Here is an 18,383-nt window from a genome sequence, read left to right on the forward strand (position 1 = left end):
GAATGACTGGTGATTCATTAATTGTAGAGAATCCTGGAATAGGATCAGATTTGGAGGAGGGGACCGTGCATTTGAATTTGTGTTTGGACCTGCTGATTTTGAAGTGACTTTGAGACAGCCAGAGGGTGTCAGGCAAGTAGTTGGATGTATGGAAAAGTAAATCTGCGAATCAGCTGCATAGGGAGGCAGTATAGGGAAGGGTTCACCATTTTGAATAATTCATGTTTTGAATAATTCAAAGTTGTTAAGGATATTACTGGGGCAAATTGTATAGCTACATGATCAGAGTCTCCTTAAAAACCTAAGCTCCCTGTCCTTTACTTTGGCTTTTAGTTTTAAATCTTTTACCAAAATTGATGCTACTTCCTAAATTTTATTTCTGTTAATAGATGATTTATAGGTGAGAAGGCAAAGAAGCATCCTGAGATTAAGTATGTTAAATGTCTTTTCCAAAAGTATTTTAGCTCTCTGAATAATTCATACTGTTGGATCTTAAGGCCTATAAAATATTCATACTGTGAGTGCCCAGAAACCAGGTTTGTAGCAACCCAGGAAGAAAGCTCGTATTCTCCAGACTCGCTTGGCAAGATTCGAAGCGGCAGTAATCACACTGTCCTTGTGGATCTCATCGGACGGTTTTCTTCTATTTCTGGGTGGTCACAGGGTTCCTGTAAATTGGGGCCCTTTCTCTTCATCTTGTTTTTCTTGCTCTCTTCACCACAGGCAGTAGGATAGTAACTTTCTGCCCAAGAAACCAGAAATGAGAGAAATGCTGTGAATCTCTCTGGCATAGGTACAGTGTAATGGTCGCGAAACGGGTTTTGGAATCAGATGTGAGCTTCAGTGGAATCCTGGCTTTCCTTCTTGCTAGCACTGACCTTGGGCCAGTTCTTCTCTAAACTTTTTTTTTAGTATTACCAGAGAATCTTAGTAATTGCCTTAGAGTATTTGTGAGGAGTCAGTGGAATAGTCTGTGCAAAGAGTTCCTCTGAGGATGGAGTGGAGTTGTCTGTAATCTATAAGCACCTTGTAACTAATAGCCAGTAGTAGTAGTAGAGGTAGGGAAGATGTATATTTTACTCTGTATGGCTCTTACATGTTTCGTTTGACTGCCTCGTGAAGCTTGTGGGACTTTAGCTCCCCAGCCAGGGGTTGAGCCTGGGCCCTCGGCATTTGAAAGCACAGAGCCCTAACTGCTGGACCACCAGCAAATTCCCATAGATTTTATTTCTGTCTCTTTTGAGTCAGCTGTCTGATTATGTAGACCTACTGTCTTGAACAGTATTTAAATTTTGTAAATTTCCTGATTTGGGGTTTGGGGGGGTATCAGTTTTGTTGTTGTTGTTGTTTTTTAACAAATTGTAACTTGATTTAAAAAACATCTCAGTTGATTTCTCTGCCAGTTTGTTCACCTCCTGATGATGGGTGCCAAGTTTTATTCATTTTTGTTTTTCCCACAGTGCCTTGCTTGTAAGACATGTTCTGTAAGTACTCCATACATGTTCTAGAGGAGTTTTGTGCTGGTTAAGTTCCACTGTGTGTTGTCCGCTGTGATGCCTGGCACACAGTGATGCAAGGAAGGAAGGAAGGGAGTCGGAGATGAGCAGAGTCAGTCCTCCGCCCTCTTCTGCATTTCCTCCTCAAGATACCCTAGCTGCGCCCATGACTTCAGCTGCCACTTAATCACTGCAAACCTCCAGCCTCTTTTTCTGTCTTAAACCAACTGTTCCATCTGTGCATCTGTCTTTGGCACCTCTCCACCTGCAGGCCCTTCATCATTTCAAGCCCATTATGCTCAAACTCTCCCTTTCTCCCTTCCCTGTTTTGGTTAGTGGTGTCTTGCCAGGCACTGAGCACCCACACGTAGTCATTCTTAGCTCTTCCTTGCTTGTGGATAATATCGTGCTAATATTTCTCAAACAAAACCCTTTTCTTTAGCCTTAGCCGCCTGGCCTCAGCTCATATCGTTATTCTCTTTCTATCTAGAAGGTGCCTTTAACATTTTCCTTCAGTCCCTTCTCCATACTCCTCTGCCCAGAATTATCTTTCTAAATCACAGCACTGATCTTGTCTTCCCTGCTTACAAGCCTCTGGCAATTCCCTGGTTCTCAAAGCAGGGACCTACAGACTGAGCTGTGGGCGAAGTCTGGTCTGCTGCCTGCTTTGTAAATTAAGTATTATTGGAATACAGGCATATACTCATTTGTCCACAGTGTCTCTGCTGTTATAACAGCTGAGATGAATAGTCCTGACGGAGATCGTTTGGTCTGCAAAGCCAAAAATGTACACTGTCTGGTTCTTTGCGGAAGAAGTTGGCTAATCCCTGGCTGAGAGGATAGAGATCAGATTTGCATAGGCTGAAAAATTCTTCTTGATCGTGTCCCAAACAGGTTAATCACCACCACCACTCTTTGAAATACTGTAAACGCTACCCTGTTTTCTTGTGTGCCTACATGATTTCACATATTTTATTCCTTCTTTTTCATCTATCACATTCCTATTGTTGCTTCAAAACTCAGCCAAGTTTATTTTTCCTTTATCAAACTTCCCTCAACTCTTCCTGGCAACTCTTCTGTAACACTGTTTTTATATTTCTATTGTAGCACTTTTAGGTTATAGCCCATAGTTTATGTATATTTATAGCACATTTATTCTTCTGACAATGCCCCTAAATTCTTTACGTTGATTGTGGTAATCATTTTTGTATACACAGCACCTAACATCATTTGGCAACTAGTGCAGTTCAGTGCAGTTCAGTTGCTCAGTCATGTCTGACTCTTTGCGACCCCATGAATCGCAGCACGCCAGGCCTCCCTGTTCATCACCAACTCCCGGAGTTCACTCAGACTCACGTCCATCGAATCCGTGATGCCATCCAGCCATCTCATCCTCCTCGGGTCGGTCCCCCTTCTCCTCCTGCCCCCCAATCCCTCCCCAGCATCAGAGTCTTTTCCAATGAGTCAACTCTTCGGCATTGAGATGGCCCAAAGTACTGGAGTTTCAGCTTTAGCATCATTCCTTCCAAAGAAATCCCCATGTCCAGTTTTAACTGTTGCTTCCTGACCTGCATACAGATTTCTCAGGAGGCAAGTCAGGTGGTTTGGTGTTCCCATCTCTTTCAGAATTTTCCGCAGTTTATTGTGATCCACACAGTCAAAGGCTTTGGCATAGTCAAGAAAGCAGAAATAGATGTTTTTCTGGAACTCTCTTGCTTTTTCGATGATCCAGTGGATGTTGGCAATTTGATCTCTGGTTCCTCTGCCTTTTCTAAAACCAGCTTGAACATCAGGGAGTTCACGGTTCACGTATTGCTGAAGTCTGGCTTGGAGAATTTTGAGCATTACTTTACTATCATGTGAGATGAGTGCAATTGTGTGGTAGTTTGAGCATTCTTTGGCATTGCCTTTCTTTGGAATTGGAATGAAAACTGACCTTTTCCAGTCCTGTGGCCACTGCTGAGTTTTCCAAATTTGCTGGCATATTGAGTGCAGCACTTTCACAGCATCATCTTTCAGGATTTGAAACAGCTCAACTGAAATCCCATTACCTCCACTAGCAAAGAAAGATGAACAAACAGATGGTAGTATGAAAGTTTGGTCAAAGGAAAGAATTTTGAATTTTGGGACTTGGGTGTCTATGTAAATTGCTCAGACCATGTTTATATATTATTCAGGTGTTGTTTTCTCCTCTTGCTTTTTGCAGCTGTCCTTTGGTTTCCTAAACTGTTTAGAAATTTTCACAATAGAATCATTTAAAATGCCCTCTAAAAAGGCATTCCCTGGTGGTCCAGTGATTAGGATTCCGAGCTTCCACTTAAGGGGGCATAGGTTTGATCCCTGGTTGGGGAACTAAGATCCTGTATGCTGCATGGCACAGGCAAAAAAAAAAAAAAAAAAAGGACTCATTTCTCTTTATAAAGAGTTACCTCTTTTAGGAGTGGCAATAATGACTGTAATGTCTAGTCAAGGTTATGGTTTTTCCAGTGGTCATGTATGGATGTGAGAGTTGGACTGTGAAGAAAGCTGAGCGCCGAAGAATTGATGCTTTTGAACTGTGGTGTTGGGGAAGACTCTTGAGAGTCTCTTGGACTACAAGGAGATCCAACCAATCTATCCTAAAGGAGATCAGTCCTGGGTGTTCATTGGAAAGACTGATGCTAAAACTGAATGGCATCACCGAGTCGATGGACATGAGTCTGAGTGAACTCCGGGAGTTGGTGTTGGACAGGGAGGCCTGGAGTGCTGCGATTCATGGGGTCGCAAAGAGTCGGACATGATTGAGCGACTGAACCGAACCGAACTGAACTGAACTGAATGTATTAGGAAACTTCCATTAGTTCAGTTTAATAATCTTGTGTTTTAAAAATTGCTACCAGGGTCAGTTTTATGGGAGAACATACCAGTAATTTCCTTGACCTCAAAAAAGTTTGTTTGTTAAACATAGTTATAGACATAGTACATCATATAAAAGGTTTTTCAACAGGCAAGAAGAATCAACAATTCATAGTTTTAATTACTGTGTTAATGTTAAAAGTCACTTTGCATTAAAAAAATGTAATTCATGCTCAGTGCAGCAGACTTTGAAAATAGACTAAAAAACACACACCATCTTATTATCATCCATATGTATAAGGATTCTATGGAAGTACTGGTGTTTGTCCGTCTAGCATTTTTACACACGTATGTGTTTATATATACTGCTGATTCTTTTTTCTAAAAAGGAAATAATGCAATAGTTTCAATAACCTACTTTTTTCGCTTAGTCATTACCATTTACTCATGCCATTCAGTGTTTCTCAGAAATAAATATAAAACAAGTTCTTTTCACATGGCATGTGGGATATCAGCTCCCCAACTAGAGATCACACCGGCACCCCCTGCATTGGAAGCATCGGGTCTTAACCCCTGGGCCACCAGGGAAGTCCCTCAGAAATACTTTTTAAATGTCTGCATTCACGCCAAAGCCTTTGACTGTGGGGATCACAACAAACTGGAAAATTCTGAAAGAGAAGGGAATACCAGACCACCTGACCTGCCTCCTGAGAAACCTGTATGCAGGTCAGGAAGCAACACTTAGAACTGGACATGAACAACAGACTGGTTCCAAATTGGGAAAGCAGTACATCAAGGCTGTATATTGTTACCCTGTTTGTTTAACTTCTATGCAGAGTACATCATGAGAAACGCTGGGCTGGATAAAGTAAAAGCTGGAATCAACATTTCCAGGAAAAATATCAATAACCTCAGATATGCAGATGATGCCTCCCTTAGGGCAGAACGCGAAGAAGAACTAAAGAGCCTCTTGATGAAAGTGAAAGCAGAGAGTGAAAAAGTTGGCTTAAAGCTCAACATTCAGAAAATAAAGGTCATGGCATCTGGTCCCAGCACTTCATGGCAAACAGATGGGGAACCAGTGGAAATAGACATTTTATTTTCCTGGGCTCCAAGATCACTGCAGATGGTGACTGCAGCCATGAAATTAAAAGATGCTTGCTCCTTGGAAGGAAAGTTATGACCAACCTAGACAGCATATTAAAAAGCAGAGACATTACTTTGCCAACAAAGGTCCATCTAGTCATAGCTGTCATTTTTCCAGTGGTCATGTATGGGTGTGAGAGTGGACTATGAAGAAAGCTGAGCGCCGAAGAATTGATGCTTTTGAACTGTGGTGTTGGAGAAGACTCTTGAGAGTCCCTTGGACTGCAAGGAGATCCAACCAGTCCATCCTAAGGGAGATGATCAGTCCTGGGTGTTCATTGGAAGGACTGATGTTGAAGCTGAAACTCCAATACTTTGGCCACCTGATGCGAAGAGCTGACTCATTTGAAAAGATCCTGATGCTGGGAAAGATCGAAGGCAGGAGGAGAAAGGGGCAACAGAGGATGAGATGGTTGGATGGCATCACTGACTCAATGGACATGAATTTGGGTAAAGTCCGGGAGTTGGTGATGGACAGGGAAGCCTGGCGTGCTGCAGTTCACGGGGTTGCAAAGAGTTGGATAGGAACTGAGCTACTGAACTGAACTGAACTGATGCCATTTTATACAAGGGACTTCATTGTCCACAGATTTTAATATCCAAAGGGAGTCCTAGAACCAACCCCCCTGTATATACTGAGGGATGACTGTATGTTTTCTGAAATGAATTTTAAGAAAACTAGTTGTTTGGCTGTGTCAGGTCTTAGTTGCAGTATGCGGGACCTTTCCGGATCTTTCATTGTGGCGTGCTCCTTCACTAGCTGTGGTTCCACAGGCTCTGGAACGAATGGGCTCAGTAGTTGCGGCCTGCAGACCTAGTTGCCCTGAGGCATGTGGGATTTTAGTTCCCCGACCAGGGATCAAACCCACATCTGCATTGAAAGGTGGATTCTTAACCCTTGGACCACTGGGTAAGTCTTGGGAAATGAATTTTACAATAGGAAGTACGACTTCTGTTTTAACCTTCAGACATTGTCTTAAATTCATGGTGACCTTCCCCTAAACTTGCTTTTTAACTAGTTAATATTTAATCTTTGATAACAGTTCATCAGCATGTCTGTAGACTATCTTATGAAACATACCCATAATGCATACAGAGTAAGTCTTTAATGCGGCTAAAGCGTATCTAAATGATAAAATTAAAAAAAAACTTTTTGTGGGTGAAATTTACATGCTGTAAAATACACAGCTCTTAAGTGTACACTTCAGTAACTTTTGGTAAATACATGTACCTGCATAATCAGTATCTCAACCAAGATACAGGCCATTTCTATCACTCCCCCCGCCCCCCACCCTGCAAAAAAAGTTCCCTTGTAGTCAGTTCTCAGTCCCTATAGGCAATCATGTTTTGATTTCTGGGAACATTGGTTAGTTTCGCCTCTTAAGCTTCATTTAAATAGCATCATACGTATATACTCATTTGTGTCTGCCTTTTTTCACATAAATCAGGTTTCTGAGTTTTTTTTTTCCTGTGTGATTATATATATTCATCCTTTTTTGTCCCTGAATAATATTCCATTCTGTGGATTGATCATAAATTGTTTATCCATTTGTTCTTCTGTTAAGCATTTAGGTTGTTTCAGTTTGGAACTAATATGAATAAACCTGCTCTAAACTTCCTTGTAAAAGTCTTTTTGTGTATGTGGACATATGTTTTTACTTCCCTTGGTAAATATTTAGAAATGGAATTGCTAGATTATAGGAAGGTTTATTTTTAACTTTGTAAGAAATTGCAACCAGAAATGTGTAAGATTTCCAATTGTTCTACCACCAACAGTCAATCTTTTTAAAAAGTCTTAGCGCTTCTAGTGGACGTGATATTTCTTTAATTTGCATTTCCCTGATGACTAATGATATTCAATGCTTTTTAAGATGCTTTTGTTCATTGTATTTTAATTTAATTAATTTATTGTTGGCTGCAGTGGGTCATTGTTGCTGTGTGAGGACTTTCTCTAGTTGCGGTGAGGGGTTATTCAGGTATTTAAGAGAGTTTATATTGCAGTGTTTGAGGCTAGCTGTTGGCTGGGCTAGCCTGGAACTGTAGACCAGAACACTGTATGTGGTCTCCTCACAGTACTGTGGTCTTGGATTTTTCATGAAGGAACCAGGACTCTGGTTTTAGTGTTCCTTACCTTGTATGATATAGTCTAAGAAGTTACATGACATCACTTTCTCTACTTTGTTGGTCAGCCCACCTTTGCTGTGCTGTGCTTAGTCGCTCAGTCATGTCTGACTGTTTGCAACCCCCTGGACTGTAGCCCACCAGGCTTCTTTGCCCATGCGGATTTTCCAGGCAAGAAAACTAGAGTGGGTTGCTGTGCCCTCCTCCAGGGGATCTTCCCAACCCTGAGATCGAACCCAGGTCTCTCACATTGCAGGCAGATTCTTTACCATATGAGCTACAGGGGAAGCCCAAGAATACTGGAGTGGGTAGCCTATTCCTTCTCCAGGGGATCTTCCCGACTCAGGAATCGAACCAGGGTCTCCTGCATTGCAGGTGGATTCTTTACCAGTTGAGCTACCAGGGAAGCCCTCAACCCACCTTTATTGTTGGCCTCAATTCAGAGGAAGGTACATAGATCCACCTCTCCACTGGAGAAGTGTCAGAGACTTTGCTCATTTAACAGATACTGTTAGTAAGCGCCCTCTTGTGTCCTAGCAGTCTTAGATACATCTCAATAGATGTAGTACTGAATTTTTCTGAATAGATGTAGTGTAGTACTGAATTTTTCTTCTTACCTATAGGAGATAAAGACCTGAAGTAAGTTGGTCTTTAAAGCTTTAAGAAAGTAGTAGAATATTTCACTTTTTTAAAATATTTCCTTACATGGATTTTTTTTTGTTTTTTTTTTTAGAGTATAGTATTTAATGAAACATACATGCTTAAGTGGTGAAAATGGCGGGCTTCCTAGACAATCTCCGTTGGCCGGAATGTGAGTGCATTGACTGGAGTGAGAGAAGAAATGCGGTGGCCTCTGTGGCTGCAGGTATATTGGTAAGTGGAAAGGCGTGGTTGGCGACATTCATGCCTCACCTTTCCCCCTGGACATTTATCTTGATTCCTTTGCACTGTGAATAACCAAGATAGTACAGTTTTTGTAGGCAGTAGCTTTTTTTCCTGCCTTTTTGTTTTACTGTTTATTTATTTATCTTGGGCCGTGCTGGGCTTTCGTCGCTGTGTGCAGGTCTGCTCTGGTTGCAGCGCCCGTGCTTCTCATTGCAGTGCCACCTCTCCTGGAGGAGCATAGGCTGTAGGGCGCATGGGCTTCTGTAGTTGCTGCTTGGGGGCTCCAGGGCCCGGGCTCAGTAGCTGTGCTGCGTGGGCTTAGTTGCCCCTCTGCATGTGGGATCCTCACGGGCCAGGGATTGAATCCGTGGATCTTGCATCGGCAGGCAGATTCTTAACTGCTAGATCACCAGGGAAGTCCTTTTTTTTTTTTTTTAATGCTTTTTACTAAAAATATCAAACATACAGACAAAAATAGAATGGTATAAAAAGTCCCTTCTCACCCTCTGTACTTAATCTTTGAGCTTCAAAAAATTAAATCATGGACTTCTCTGATGGGCCAGTGGTTAAGACTCCAGGATTCCACTGCAGGGGGCATGAGCTGGATCCCTCCTCAGGGAACTAAGATTCCACATGCCGCAATGAAAGTGAAAGTGAAGCTGCTCAGTTGTGTCCAACTCTTTGGGAACCCATGGACTGTAGCCTGCCAGGCTCCCCTGTCCATGGGACTCTCCAGGCAAGAATACTAGAATGGGTTGCCATTTCCTTCTCCAGGAGATCTTCCCAACCTAGGGATCGAACCTCGGTCTCCTGCATTGCAGGCGGATTCTTTACCCTCTGAGCCACTAGGGAAGCCACAGGGCACAGCGCCCCCTCCCCCAGCCCCGCAAAATCAGATCATGGCCAATCTTGTGGTGGAAATCAAGCATTCCCTGCCCCCACCGAATAAGACGCTTGCGATATTTTAAACATCATTCAAGAGCTTCTTCATGATACTGGCATACTCCATCATGAAGTTTTGCATCAATTTTCTTGGTCTGAAGACTCTTGTTATAAAACTTTTCATTTTGAAGCTAAATGTATTCTGGTGCCTCCAAGGCCTGAAACGGGTTACGTTCCCTTTCAGGGAGCTCATCATTGAAACCACAACCACCTTGAGCTGGGACCAGAAAGATCCTTTTGGACTTAATGTAAATTTCTCTTTTTCAGTGTATAGTTCTACACCTGAAGTCCAATAGAAAAAAAAAAAGTAGGACAAGAACTCAAGATAACTGTGCAGCAGTATTCATGCAGAAGTCTTTTAGGTGTTTCTAAGTTTTTCTTGCTCTCTAGGGTCATCTCGCCTGCACTTAATTTGCCTATGAAATTCCTTAGTAACTTTTTTACTTTGTCTATTCAGCCTAGTTTACATAGAAACTTTACATTTTGCAAACTCATATTTAATCAGTTTTATAGTACTTAATCAAATTACCTATTAATTAAAATCATAGCAAGCTTAGACGTTTTCTTGGAAACGTGGCAACTCATTTGTGGAAATGAAAGTGCTTGGTCACATTAAAAAGGAATGTCCGAGTGCTTTTTAATATGAACAAGAGAGTGAAACTAGGTAATCAGGGAACTGGTTAGTTAAGAGAGCTTTGGTTGTATATAATTTAATGGTGCATTTATGGTGTATTTTATGGTTGTATATAAATTTATGGTGAAAGAAGCAGATAATTCATTCCTAGATAATAAATTTTTCATCTTGCACTGAGAGCAGAACATCAGAACCTTATACTGATTTAATTAGTTGGGTTTACCTCATATACTATAAAGAAGTAAACAAGGGATTCTTATTTTTTATATTTCAGCATCTAAAACTCAAAGTAGACATATTTCATTGCATGTTTCAATTATATGGTCCATAGAGAACGTGAAATGTTAAGGAGCATGTAAGCCGAGTGTTAGTGTTAGTGCTGTTTTACCGACGTGGGCCCTTTCTCCTCCTCAAGTTTTTTACCGGTTGGTGGATAATGATCGACGCAGCTGTAGTGTATCCAAAGCCAGAGCAGCTGAACCATGCCTTTCACACATGTGGTGTGTTTTCCACATTGGCTTTCTTCATGTAAGTATGAGGTAACTCTCAACTCAAGATTATTTTCCTAAAAACTTTTTTTTCTCAAAAGTTTAATGTTATCTGAAATAACTTCGATTGATTCTTTAACATGATATATATATATATGTGCTTATATCTATATTCCCATTTTATTAACATTTTTTAAAATCAAGAATGACTTGAATTTAGTCAGATAATCTTTATCCTCTATAATGATTCAGCATGTGATTTTCGATCTTATATTTGTTAAACTGACAAATTACTATGTTTTATAGATCTTAAGACTATTTTTTGTATTTTAACATCTCTGAATATCAGCATGCTTCTCATAGTCATTGGTATCTTATAATTCATAAATTTTTCCCTTGGCAGCATGAAAAATAATGGTGCATCTTAAAAATCATTGGCATTTTAGATTTAATCAAGTTTGTACATTTGTAGATTTTTTAGGAGGGGAGTAATCCGTGGAGTATTATTTAAATGTATTACTTGACTGTATTTGCCAGTATTGGGGGGAGGACAGGATTAATCTTAAATTAAGAGACTGATCTATGGCTTTTCTTTTTTATTAAATCATTTTCAGGTTTAGCCATTCTGTTACTTCCTAAGAGTTTAGAAGCTTTTCATGGATGTCTTTTAATAATTTAAAAAATATGTTGAATATTAAGATTATATAATTTTATTATAGTCAGAAGCTTTAAAAACATTTAAATTTGTAGAAGATGGATCTACTTATATTCATTTACGATACTAAGTAAAGACAGTTCCTACTACAAGTGAACCTGCTCTGACAAAAGTGGAAAGAGAAGCTGAATAAAGTGAGCCTATTTATTATACTTAAACCACATGTTTTCTGAAGTTGAGAAATGGATGAGAGAAAGTCACTTGACTTTTAACACAAAGAGAAACTTTTGAGCTCTTGGTTATAGTGAGAACCTTAAAATGGGGTAACACACAGTGGGCCACTCATGTAAAATAGGCAAGGAAATCAGAAAACGGGAGTCTCTTTCATAATCTCTGGAGGCAAGTGATAGTAATCCCTGAAAATTAAATCTTGTCTGGGTGTATTTTAGTAAAGTAAGACTACTGTAATATTTCTATCCGTTAGGACATTTAAGTTAAAAGATACATTCAGTTATTTAGATGTTGACTTTAGTTAGAAAATGTTTCTCTTCTAAATGACTTGTGAAGAAGTCATTCCCTTCTAAATATCTGTGACTCTTTTAGCAGCCTGAAAGCTTATTGGATGATTTTGTCTTGTTCTAGGATAAACGCTGTGTCCAACGCTCAGGTGAGAGGTGACAGTTACGAGAGCGGCTGTTTAGGAAGAACAGGTAAGGCCCTTTTGAGTGGTTACTGTATGCTAGTGAAAGAGGGATTTATCAGTAGAAAAAACAAAGCCTCTTGTGAGTCTTTATTTAGGGATGGTAATGATTATGTAGAATTGTTAGTGTTTTGCTTTTAAAAAAGTTTTTGTTATTTAAAACTTTAAGAAAGTTGAAGTTACTGGTTTTTGTCATCTTATATTGTCTATAGTATATAGATAAAATACACCATTCAGAATCAGTGGATCTTGACTCCAGTTTATTCTTCCTGTACTAATGATGGATTTATTCTTATCCCAAATGTTGACCAATAATATTACTTACAATATGGCTGATTGTGATTATTTAACAGCAAAGTACGAACACAAGAAATCAAACCTAGGGCTCCAGTGTTTTTCACGTTTAGTTCTGATCACCTGAATAACCAACCCATAGACTACAACGAAAGTGTCTAGAAGAATCATGCTGTCTACATACACAATTTTTTGTTCGAAATCTTTTGATTTGTCATCCAATAGTATTTTTCTTTTATTCTGACTATGACACATTCTATTAGAATCCAGGGGTTTGTTTCCAGTGGAATTTTCTTGCTATATATGAGAAGTACAAGACTAGACATCCTATTTCCAGCCTTTAAGGATGAGAGAGGTTAACTTGTAATTATAGTCAGAAATTGGGAATACGTGGGAAAGGAATTTTGAAGGATGATTAGGAATAATAGCAAGCACTTGTAGAATTCAGTTCAGTTCAGTTGCTCAGTCATGTCCGTCTCTTTGCGACTCCATGGACTGTAGCACACCAGGCTTCCCTGCCCAAAGCCAACTCCAGGAGCTTGCTCAAATTCATGTCCATCGAGTCAGTGATGCCATCCAACCATCTCATCCTCATCCTCCCACCTTTAATCTTTCTTAGCATCAGGATCTTTTCCAAGGAGTCAGTTCTTTGCATCAGGTGGCCAAAGTATTGGAGTTTCAGCTTCAGCATCAATCCTTTCAGTAAATATTCAGGACCCATTTCCTTTAGGATAGACTGGTTGGATCTCCTTGCAGTCCAAGGGACTCTCAAGAGTCTTCTCCAGTACCACAATTCAAAAGAATCAAATCTTCGGCGCTCAACTTTCTTTATAGTCCAACTCTCACACCCATACATGACCACTGGAAAAACGATAGCTTTGACTAGATGGACCTTTGTGGGCAAAATAATGTCTCTGCTTTTTAATACGCTGTCTAGGTTGGTCATAACTTTCCTTTCAAGGAGTAAGTGTCTTTTAATTTCGTGGCTGCAGTCACCATCTGCAGTGATTTTGGAGCCCAAGAAAATAAAGTCTGTCACTGTTTTCACTGTTTCCCCATCTATTTGCCATGAAGGGATGGGACCAGATGCCATGATCTTTGTTTTCTGAATGTTGAGCTTTAAGCCAACTTTTTCACTCCTTTCACTTTCAGCAGGAGTCTGTTTAGTTCTTCTTTGCTTTCTGCCATAAGGGTGGTGTCATATGCATATCTGAGGCTGTTGATATTTTTCCTGGCAGTCTTGATTCCAGCTTTTGCTTCATCCAGCTGGCATTTCACATGATATACTCTTCATATAAGTTAAACAAGCAGGGTGAGAGTATACAGCCTTCACATACTCCTTTCTCGATTTGGACCCAGTCTGTTGTTCCATGTCCAGTTCTAACTGTTGCTTCCTGACCTGCATACAGATTTCTCAAGAGGCAGGTCAGGCGGTCTGGTATTCCCATCTCTTGAAGAATTTACCACAGTTTGTTGTGATCCATACAGTCAAAGGCTTTTGGTGTAGTCGGTAAAGCAGAAATAGATGTTTTTCTGGAACTCTTGCTTTCTTGATGATCCAATGGATGTTGGCAATTTGATCTCTGGTTCCTCTACCTTTTCTAAAGCCAGTTTGACATCTGGAAGTTCATGGTTCACATACTGTTGAAGCCTGGCTTGGAGAATTTTGAGCATTACTTTGCTAGCATGTGAGATGAATGCAATTGTGCAGTAGTTTAAACATTCTCTGGCATTGTCTTTCTTTGGGATTGGAATGAAAACTGACCTTTCCCAGTCCTGTGGCCACTACGGAGTTTTCAAATTTGCTAGCATATTGAGTGCAGCACTTTCACAGCATTATCTCTTAGGATTTGAAGTAGCTCCACTGGAATTCCTTCACCTCCGCTAACTTTGTTCATTGTGATGTTTCCTAAGGCCCACTCGACTTTGAATTCCAGGATGTCTGGCTCTGGGTGAGTGATCACACCATCATGGTTATCTCGGTCATGAGGTCATGAAGATATTTTTTGTACAGTTCTTCCATGTATTCTTGCCTCCTCTTCTTAATATCTTCTGCTTCTGTTAGGTCCATACCATTTCTGTCCTTTATTGTGCCTATCTTTGCATGAAATATTCCCTTGGTATCTCTAATTTTCTTGACGAGATCTCTAGCCTTTCCCATTCTGTTGTTTTCTTCTATTTGCATTGATCACTGAGGAAGGCTTTCTTATCTTTCCTTGCTCATCTTTGAAACTCTGCATTCAAATGGGTATATCTTTTCTTTTCTCCTTTGCCTTTAGTGTCTCTTCTTTTCTCAGCTATTTGTAAGGCCTCCTCAGACAACCATTTTGCCTTTTTGCATTTCTTTTTCTTGGGGATGGTCTTGATCCCTGCCTCCTATACAATGACATGAACCTCCATCCATAGTTCTTCAGGCACTCTGTCTATCAGATCTAACCCCTTGAATCTGTTTGTCACTTCCACTGTATAATCGTAAGGGATTTGATTTAGGTCATTCCTAAATGGTCTAGTTGTTTTCCTCACTTTCTTCAATTTAAGCCTGAATTTGGCAATAAGGAGTTCATGATCTGAGCCACAGTCAGCTCCTGGTCTTGTTTTTGTTGACTATATAGAGCTTCTCCATCTTTGGTTGCAAAGAATATAGTCAGTCTGATTGCTGTATTGACCATCTGGTGATGTCCATGTGTAGAGTCTTCTCTTGTGTTGTTGGAAGAGGGTGTTTGCTATGACCAGTGCGTTCTCTTGGCAAAACTCTGTTAGCCTTTGCCCTGCTTCATTTTGTACTCCAAGGCCAAATTTGCTTGTTACTCCAGGTGTTTCTTGACTTCCTACTTTTGCATTCCAGTCCCCTATAATGAAAAGGACATCTTTTTTGGGTGTTAGTTCTAGATGGTCTTGTAGGTCTTCATATAACCGTTCAACTTCAGCTTCTTCAGCATTAGTGGTTGGGGCATAGACTTGGATTACTGTGATATTGAATGGTTTGCCTTGAAAATGAACAGAGATCATTCTGTCATTTTTGAGATTGCATCCAAGTACTGCATTTCTGACTCTTGTTGACTATTAGGGCTACTCCATTTCTTCTTGCCCACAGTAGTAGATATAAATTCGCCCACTGCAGTCCATTTTAGTTCACTGATTCCTAAAATGCCAGTGTTCACTCTTGCCATCTCCTGTTTGGCCACTTCCAATTTACGTTGATTCATGGCAGTGGCACCCCACTCCAGTCCTCTTGCCTGGAGAATCCCAGGGACGGGGGAGCCTGGTGAGCTGCCATCTCTGGGGTCGCACAGAGTCGGACACGACTGAAGTGACTTAGCAGCGTGGACCTAACATTCCATGTTCCTATGCAATATTGCTCTTTACAGCATTGGACTTTACTTCCATCGCCAGTCCCATCTACAACTGGGTGTTGTTTTTGCTTTGGCTCCATCTCTTCATTCTTTCTGGAGTTATTTCTCCATTGATCTCCAGTAGCATTTTGGGTACCTACTGACCTAGGGAGTTCATCTTTCAGGGTTATATCTTTTTACCTTTTCATACTGTTCATGGGGTTCTCAAGGCAAAAATACTGAAGTGGTTTGCCATTCCCTTCTTGTAGAATACTTAGTGTATACCAAAGACTACCCTGAATTCTCTACACATATTAACTCAGTTAATTTTGCGATAGTCCTTGGAGATAAGTGATCTTGTCCTCAGTTTTAGATGAAGGAACTAAGGCACAGAGAGCTCAAGTAACTTGTGCAGAGTCAGAAAGCAAGTGTGGTGGGGCCAGGATTTACACACTGACAGGCTGGTTTCAGAGCCTACGCTTTTAGCCACTGTGTCATGCTTGTATCCAGTTGAGAACCGTTTAGTCTCCTTGTCTGTTACCATTTACTCAGTGTAATTGAGGCTAATTTTATATGAAATATAAAGTTCAGTTTAAGGTGTACAATTTGAATTTTGACAAATGTACACAGTGTGTAACTACACCTACAGTCATAGTGTAGAATATTTCTGTTACCCCAGAAAGTTTAATCCCCTTTCCCCTACCTGGCCACTGCTAATCTGCCTCCTGTCACTGTAGTTTTGCCCTTTCTAGAATCTCATGTACTCACTGAATGACTCCCACTTTCCCTCTTCAGCCCCTGGCAGCCACTACTGTACTCTCTGTTTCTGTGAGCTTGACTGTCTTAGACACCTCACAATAAAGGGCATGGGCCTGGAAGAAGGAAATCCTGCCGTATGTGACAGTAGGGATGAACCTGGAGGACGTGAGGATAAGTGAACTCAGCCAGTTACAGGGGGACAAGTCAGCTTTCTTTTGCACCTGATGCTTTAAATGCTGAGGCAGATTTTATAATTTCACTTCCGTTGTGATCCTTGAAGAATTGGAGAGGCTGGAGATAGTGGCAAATGGCAGACAAACCTAAGTTAAAAGTGCATTGTGGGGCTTCCCTGGCGGCTCCGTGGTAAAGAATTCACTGCCAGTGCAGGGGACACAGGTTCGACCCCTGACCCGGGAGGATCCCACATGCCATGGAGCAGCTAAGCCCACGAGCTGCAGCTATTGAGCCGGCGCTCTAGAGCCAGGAGCTGCAGCTGCGGAAGCCCACGCACCCCAGAGCCCCTGCTCCGCAACAGGAGCAGCCCCCACAGTGAGCAGCCCCCACACTTCATCCAGAGAGCAGCCCCCGCTCACTGCAACTGGGAAAAAGCCCACAGAGCAACAAAGACCCAGCACAACCGAAAATAAAAATAAATAAAAATTATTTTAAAAGTGCATTGTGTGTGTTTGTGTGCACATGCTCACTTGCATGTCTTGTGCCCTAGCTTCAGCAAGTAGTGTCAGGAATGAGTGAGAATGAAGAATAAAAGAGCATGCATTAGCAAGTGGAAATGCTGTGCGTAGAGCACACGTTTATTTATTTGATCATTAAAAATACATTCCACAGACATTGCTGTGGATTATGTTACTATTATCTATTTGGCATAGAAAATTGTGCTGTAACTTACCCAAAGCTTTTTAGCTTAAAGGTAGAACTTGTATTTGTCTTGGGTCTGTCTGGTTCCAAAGCCCGTACTTTTTACTCTTAGTGACTTAGATTTTATTCCGTGACTATTCCCTACTCCGTTAAAGTTCATAGTACAGTTTATACACAGTGCCTTTAGTGCAAGTTCTGTCTAGCACTTCAGAAAATAAGGGCAGACTGTCTTATAGGCATGTTCAGTTACTGCCATACTCTCATACTACTTCACCGGTTTATTTGTAATTTATTCCTATTTAATTCCCAGAATAATTTGCAGGAAGAGTGTTATCAAAGTAATAAATATACAACAAATGGGAATGTTAAATAAGAAGGAACAGGAACCACAGGTAGAAAGGAGATCTTGTACTTAGAATCTAGGACAAGATGGATACTCTCATTAATTGTTTATTAACCTGACTCTGAGTTTCCCTGTAGTCAAAGCAAAAAAGGAAAAATATTAGTTTTTTATTTTTTGTTAAACAAAAGCAACCTCATTTTTTAAGGGAAGTTTGGTTTTTTTTCTTGTTCTATCAGAAGAGTTTTGAGTAGTCACATATAAAGGACATGAAGGAAAATAATTACAAGAAGTTTTGGTAGTTCCTTTTCATTTACTTTAGAAAAAAGCTGAGATTGAATTTGGAAGATGTCTTTCTCCAAGGAGCTAAACATTACTGTATATTTCTGGAGATCTGCTTAGTATTATGATAAAACAGATAATCTGGAGACCCGTTTTTTTCGAACATCAGCTGTTCCAGACATGCTGAGCTTTGAGCTTGCTGCTTATCTGGTGTCCAAAATATATGAATTTCTGTTCACTTAGTAATAGGATATCTGCAATGAAGGCAAGCTTAGCTATTACGGAAATCGGCGTGGGTTTTATTTTCATTCCAGTGGAGCTTTATTCAAACCCTTCCACAGGGTGACAGGCTGTCAATATACCTGTGATCAGGGTCTGGCACAAATGCTAACTTGCTTTCCTAAAAGTGTGTTGAATCTACTCATGTGTCCAGATGATCACTGAATTGAGATTCTGTGTTGTATAAATTAAAAAATTCTGCATAGTGAGGGGTTGAAGAGATGCTTTTGTCCTTGAACTTTTCAAGGATATGTGGCACAAGTTGCCGCCTCAGCATAAGAGAGACTGATAAATGGCTGCTGTTAGTACCATATTGAGT

At 40.6% G+C, this 18,383-nt stretch overlaps 1 protein-coding gene across 1 annotated transcript in view; it reads left to right on the plus strand.

Annotated features, from left to right (window-relative positions):
- TMEM50B (transmembrane protein 50B) overlaps positions 1-18,383 on the plus strand; it is a 40,630-nt gene that overhangs the window by 12,010 nt on the left and 10,237 nt on the right. Inside the window, exons 2-4 of the mRNA XM_018046388.1 lie at positions 8,332-8,471; positions 10,475-10,587; positions 11,845-11,912. Coding sequence (XP_017901877.1) covers positions 8,373-8,471; positions 10,475-10,587; positions 11,845-11,912 — 280 coding nt within the window. The 5' untranslated portion in view covers positions 8,332-8,372. The remainder of the gene's footprint in view (positions 1-8,331; positions 8,472-10,474; positions 10,588-11,844; positions 11,913-18,383) is intronic.

The sequence above is a fragment of the Capra hircus genome, chromosome 1, assembly GCF_001704415.2.
Source record: "Capra hircus breed San Clemente chromosome 1, ASM170441v1, whole genome shotgun sequence".
NCBI lineage: Eukaryota > Metazoa > Chordata > Mammalia > Artiodactyla > Bovidae > Capra > Capra hircus.